The sequence below is a fragment of the Protomyctophum parallelum genome (assembly GCF_964188405.1).
Source record: "Protomyctophum parallelum genome assembly, chromosome: 2".
Taxonomy (NCBI): domain Eukaryota; kingdom Metazoa; phylum Chordata; class Actinopteri; order Myctophiformes; family Myctophidae; genus Protomyctophum; species Protomyctophum parallelum.
This window is the reverse complement of record NC_139699.1, coordinates 11908574-11914931: the sequence shown is the minus strand read 5'-3', so window position 1 is coordinate 11914931 and position 6358 is coordinate 11908574. Positions and strand designations below refer to the sequence as shown.

The 6358-nt window shown below is 44.1% G+C and overlaps 1 protein-coding gene across 2 annotated transcripts; it reads right to left on the bottom strand.

Annotated features, from left to right (window-relative positions):
* Positions 1-1466: 1466 nt before the first annotated feature.
* LOC310853152 (BTB/POZ domain-containing protein KCTD12-like) lies at positions 1467-3733 on the bottom strand. 2 transcript variants are annotated; one of them, XM_083757391.1, is made up of 2 exons: positions 2273-3733; positions 1467-2232 (listed from the first exon to the last, which is right to left on the bottom strand). In XM_083757391.1, the coding sequence occupies exon 1, from the start codon at positions 3689-3691 to the stop codon at positions 2888-2890; it is 804 nt and encodes a 267-aa protein (XP_083613517.1). In that variant the 5' UTR covers positions 3692-3733; the 3' UTR covers positions 1467-2232; positions 2273-2887. The 2 variants fall into 2 exon arrangements, with proteins under 2 accessions (XP_083613517.1, XP_083613516.1); XM_083757390.1 differs by having other exon boundaries at positions 1467-2212.
* Between the last annotated feature and the right edge of the window lie 2625 nt (positions 3734-6358).

Genomic DNA, 6358 nt, shown 5'->3' with positions numbered 1-6358 from the left:
TCTTTCTGGGGGGATTTCTAAGTTTTGTAGATATTAGACCTAAAAACAAAGATACCATTCTTCCCTGCAGACTTTTTAGATTACTTGACATTGGCTATTCTAGTTTGCAGACAACATAGGCTTATTTGTGTGTATAGTGGGCGGGCACAGTGATGCGTTCGGTAGGATTTGGCCTTATTTGGATGCCGGCATATTCCTGCGTACATATATATAGGCCTAGGCTATATTTGGAGGGGGGTATTTTCATTTCTTTCTACTTTTTTGTTTCAATTTATTTGCCCTATCTTCCACTCCCTCTCTCTAAACAGTATGAAGTTATCAGACTGTGTGTGTGTGTGTGTGTGTGTGTGTGTGTGTGTGTGTGTGTGTGTGTGTGTGTGTGACTGTGTGTGTGTGTGTGTTTGTGTGCGCGCGCTCGTGTGTGCGTGTGCCGTGCTATGCATACATAAAAATCCGTAAAATCTGAATCCCCCACCCACCCCTTTTTTCCCCTCACTGTATATGTTTATTTTCCCTTTTTACCTCCTATGATGACTTCCTGTTTTGACTATATAGTTGTGTATATTTGTACGTCTCTAATTGTTTTGATGAATTGAAAATGGTTGGCCCAATTGTAAACAATTAAGTGTAATGCTTTATGGTGTCGTCCACTCACAGTTAACAGTCTTTGTATTGAGTTGTACTTGAAATGTACTGTAATTCTGCAAACTGTTAATACATCAATCAATGGCAATGGTATGCATTTCCCTCCTGCATGTATGCATATAAGAGATAAGATGTCCCCATCTTGGGCTGTATTTTGCGTGTCTTAAGTACCAGGTCTTATTCCCTAACTTGAGTAAACTAAAGACCTGGAGGCGTGACCAATGCCATTTGGCTATTCTGAGTGGCCAAATGGCATTGATCACGCCTCCAGGTCTTTAGTTTACTCAAGTTAGGGAATAAGACCTGGTGCTTAAGACACGCAAAATACAGCTCTCTTATATGCATACATATGTGTAGCTTCAGTTCAGAGTGAGCTCCAGTCATGATGATTCTGTTTTGGACAGTACGTAGGTCACACCATTTCCTGTTTCTGGGGATTACACTGCAGAGGAAGAGAAGAGTTCCATCTTTTCCTCTTCCTGTCCAGATGGTAGCATCAGTTGACACCAGATACAGTTTGTCTGTTGACTGTTTTGTGTAGACACATGCCCAACCTTTAAAATACTCAGAGGCATGCATTGGTATATGTGTGTATGTGCGTGCGTGACACACACACACACACACACGCATATGCCTACATATACATCAGAGACAATATGTTTGTGTACGCAACATACGTGGGTGAGATAAGTTCACTGCCACATCTGTAGCCACAGAAGATAGCCTAGAAAACTCTGCTTCCCTATTTTCACTTCACATTCTATTTATAGTGTCTTCCTTCTTCCTGGGATAGTTAGACAGTCTTGTGAAATAATAGCCCCTTGTGAAAATGATGGAACTCAGTTCCTTTACCAGACTTTATTTGATTAGGCTTAATTTAAAGTATGAAGTAAATGTGACAATAATCATCATAAAAATAGAATCATAGTCAACAAAAGGTGACACATTACATAGGCTACATTGTGAAACTTGGACAGGTCACAGGTCTAAGGCATAATCAAATATATTTAGGCTAGTGTGACAGATATCAGAACATCAGATAATAGCTTTTCATGTTTTATTCCTCATGAGAAATTCATGATGAATATCTTAGAAAATCGAGAAACCTTCAAAGAAATATAATAATAATAATAATAATTGTTATTGACAATAATGGAGGGTAGACCAAAGCATGTCACTGGTGACGGATAATAAGCAATAGACTACAAAAGTGTATGGGTTTCTCTCAGTAAATTACATGGGTTACCTATAGCTCTGTATGGCTATACAAAATTAATTGCAACCGTAATCGTTTAAGTTTTTTTATGATCCTTAGGCTTAGGGTCATCCAAATAAATAACATATACAAATTGTTGAAGGCCTCTTGAACATTTTTAGATCATCATGATAAATGTAGGGGTTGAAACTTGGGGTACCATTAATTAACAACCTAAGGCAAAAACTTTTGAAGTAGCCTAGCATGTGGTGTCAAAATAGGGGTTTTTGAGTCTGAATCCATTCCAAGCGTTTTGCACGAAAAACATATCCACTTGCCCAAATGTGATGACCTCATCACATTTGTGATGACCTCATCACATTTGTGATGACCTCATCACATTTGTGATGACCTCATCACATTTGTGATGACGGCTAATAAAAATTTGACATTTTTGCCCCATATAGGTAAGGTTATTAATATAGTAGTAGGCCTATGGTACCCCAACTTTCAACCCCTCAATGATCCACAATTTTTCAATACAAACATTTTTAATGTTATTTGGATGACCCTGAACATGGTGGACCCTCTTGTAAACACGTGTAATGCATTATTGGGTCGTCCACTCACAGTTAACAGTCTTTGTATTGAGTTGTGCTTGAAATGTAGGCTACTGTAATTCTGCAAACTGTTATTACATATTCCAAATCAATCAATCAAACCCTAAGGATCATTTAAAAAAAAACTTTGAACTATTACTATTGCAATTTCTTTTGGGTCAAACCAGATTGACTACCTACTGGCCCACAGTGTTAGGAAGGACCCTATAGAGTTCGGTCCAATATTCTCTATAGGCGTAAATATTGGGCCAGCAGCTGCGCCTTCGTATTATAGGCCTACGTAGTAGTCTATCATGACGGCGTCGCTCGCCGACAAGAACTGATCTCTCGACATGCAGCCTAGCTTTGCTTGAAGATTGATTATTCCTCTACCTTGTCGCCAAGCGACACCACCGGCGTTCGATGGCGTATAATTATAATACATTGTCTATGATTGGCGGGCGAAAACATACTCTGTGTAGCTGCTCCAGACTTTGTCTTCGTTCGGGTCGTTGCTGTTGTACGCGCACGTCCCGGTGGAGCTGCACGCCACCATGTGGAAGCCGCTCTCCGCCAGGCGGTCGAACGCCTGCTCCAAGAAGTTATACTTCAAGTAATACCTGGACGTGTACTTGTCGGCCGTTCGGTCGGGGTCCCGACTCTCGTTCAGCGTCTCTCCAAAAACCTCCTTCGCCAACGAGATCTTACTGCAGACGGTTATTCTGGCGACCCTGCGGAACTTGGCGTCTGTTTGGATGTCTCTGCCGATCGTGTAGGTGCCCCTGTAACCGATGGTGACATAGCCCGGCGTGCCTTTGATCGGTGACGGCTGCGGAGAACCGGTGGTGGTGGTGCTGACCTGTGCGGACCCCTCCTCCTCCGCCGGACCCCCACCACCCTTCACGGGGTCTCTAGCGGTGGCGGTCCTGAGGCGCTGCGACAGGTCATGGAGCAGAAAGAAGTCCGCTTCCTTCTGCAGTCTCCTCTTCTCCTGGAACAGGTCGGGCAGGACGAGCTCCGAGTCCCGCAAGTACTCCAGAATGTAACGGAACAGACAGCCGTCCCGGTCGAAGAAGAAGCGGCCTTTGCGGTCCTGAGGCACTTCGCTGGGGCAGCCCTGGGCGAACGTTTTCCACAGGAGAGAATTTGGAACAGAAGTCAGAGTTTTGAGTTGGGTCACGTAGAGTTGTCCACCCACGTTCAGCTCGACTATGTCGGGAAATTGTAAACTTTTGCTGTCGGTTTGAGCCATCTCTCTCTCTCTCTCTCTGTACCTCCGCTCCAAATGCCCTGGAAGGATAGATGGGGTGTAGGCTGACTGTAAAGAGTTGTTTATATGGTTTTTGGGTATGTGGGAGGAGGAGAATAGGACACATCACATCTCTGCGATTAACTCTTCAGAGGGAAGTGCAGGGCTGTATAGTGAAGAGAACAACAAGTGGGCTGTATGCCATAGATGGAAGCTCGCACTTTCAATACAACAAATTAGACTGGAATGGTAAGACTATTGGGATAACGTTTAGTAGGCGGAGACTAATCTAATGATTAACTTGTCATTAATTCATGAAGTTTCATTTCTTCCAAACTTTCCCCCCCATGGCGGCTGGCATAGCCTACATACATGTGTAATTATAGGGTGGAATTTTGAGGGCAGAGTGGCCCCATGGTAACCTACCTCTTTTTAAAAGCATATAGCCTACAATTAAAATCTATAAATGATAGCTTTGGAGAGAAATGCAAAGGAAAACATAAATATGCATTTGACTGTTTAAAAACCTAAAACCAACAGTAGGCCTACAGGAAAAGTCACAGCTGAGTTGGCTAATAAAGTAGACCATATACATAAAACAAAATTGGTATATTGCATATCCTTGAGTGGTAGGCTATAGAGCGGTTAAGGATTTACCTATTGTCATGACATTTTTATTTGTGTTTTTGAGTGGTGCAACCACTCAAAAACACAAGCTATACGGAGCTATGTGTGTGTGTGTGTGTGTGTGGCTGGGTGGCTGGGTGGCTGGGTGTCTGGGTATGAGCACGAAAACAGAATGGTTGTTTTTCACCACCTGTGCGCAACCTAACACACATGCACGTATTAACTGTATATATGATGCTTTCATGTGTGCCAGTACAGTACAGTGACAGTACAGTACAGTAGGGACAGGCACACGGTAACTCTGTCATCTCTCAACCGTTTCGGACGCGGGGTGGCACGCCGGAACCGGCCCGGCCCCCTGGGCGCTTTCCTGGGGATCTGGAACCCCCCACCCCCGGGGACCCCCACATGGTAACTCTGTCATTTCTCAACCGTTCCGGAACCGGGCCGGCACCCTGGGTGCGTTCCTGTGGGTGTGGAACTCCCCCTCCCCAGGAACCCCCACACAGAGTTGCACCACTCACTTCACACGGGTGTGATTTTTCTATTCACTTGGTCATTAAGGTCCACAGAATGAGAGGTCTGCTCTGCTGGAAATATCGCAAAGAAAAGTTATGGCCATTTTTGTATACCACACCATAGACAACCAATATAAAGCAAAATGTCATCATACGTTAAGTAGCATGTGACATGTCAAACTAGGGGTTTTCAAGCATTGGGAAAAACACTCCATGGCCTAAATTTGGCCATATCCACGTTTAGAGCTCAAATGTGCTGACCTCATCACATTTGTAATGACGGCTATAGCCGTTTTTAGGCCAAGGAGTGCAAAACGAATGCTTGGAATGGATTCAGAATCATGAAAACCCCCTAGTTTGACATGTCACATGCTACTTAAAGTATGATCAAATGTTGCCTTATATTTGTTGTCTATGGTGCATGGGGTATACAAAAATGGCCATAACCTTTTTTATATTTCCGGCAGAGCAGACCTCTCATTCTGTGGACCTTAATGACCAGAGCAGACCTCTCATTCTGTGGACCTTATTGACCAGAGCAGACCTCTCATTCTGTGGACCTTAATGACCAGATCAGACCTCTCATTCTGTGGACCTTAATGACCAGAGCAGACCTCTCATTCTGTGGACCTTAATGACCAGAGCAGACCTCTCATTCTGTGGACCTTAATGACCAGAGCAGACCCTCTCACTCTGTGGACCTTAATGACCAGAGCAGACCTCTCATTCTGTGGACCTTAATGACCAGAGCAGACCTCTCATTCTGTGGACCTTAATGACCAGAGCAGACCTCTCATTCTGTGGACCTTAATGACCAGAGCAGACCTCTCATTCTGTGGACCTTAATGACCAGAGCAGACCTCTCATTCTGTGGACCTTAATGACCAGAGCAGACCTCTCATTCTGTGGACCTTAATGACCAGAGCAAACCTCTCATTCTGTGGACCTTAATGACCAGAGCAGACCTCTCATTCTGTTGACCTTAATGACCAGAGCAGAACTCTCATTCTGTGGACCTTAATGACCAGAGCAGACCTCTCATTCTGTGGACCTTAATGACCAGAGCAGGCCTCTCGTTCTGTGGACCTTAATGACCAGAGCAGGCCTCTCATTCTGTGGACCTTAATGACCAGAGCAGACCTCTCATTCTGTGGACCTTAATGACCAGAGCAGGCCTCTCATTCTGTGGACCTTAATGACCAGAGCAGACCTCTCATTCTGTGGACCTTAATGACCAGAGCAGACCTCTCATTCTGTGGACCTTAATGACCAGAGCAGAACTCTCATTCTGTGGACCTTAATGACCAAGTGAATAGAAAAAACAAACAAATAAAGTATGTCATGATATGATAGGTCCACCTGTACCTTTTGATGCTGGCTCCCCAACTATTGGGCTATTATAGCACACCAAAAACGAATCCTACAGATCAGACTTAAATGTGGCACTATTGTTTGGGTGAGACCGGCATCTTGTGGAGAGTGAAAGCAACTACAGTGTAAAATGCCCTTGTTTGACTACCCCCAC

Bases quoted from the DNA above. Each gene is read 5' to 3' on its own strand.
- LOC310853152 (XM_083757391.1), bottom strand. From the start codon at position 3,691: ATGGCTCAAACCGACAGCAAAAGTTTACAATTTCCCGACATAGTCGAG.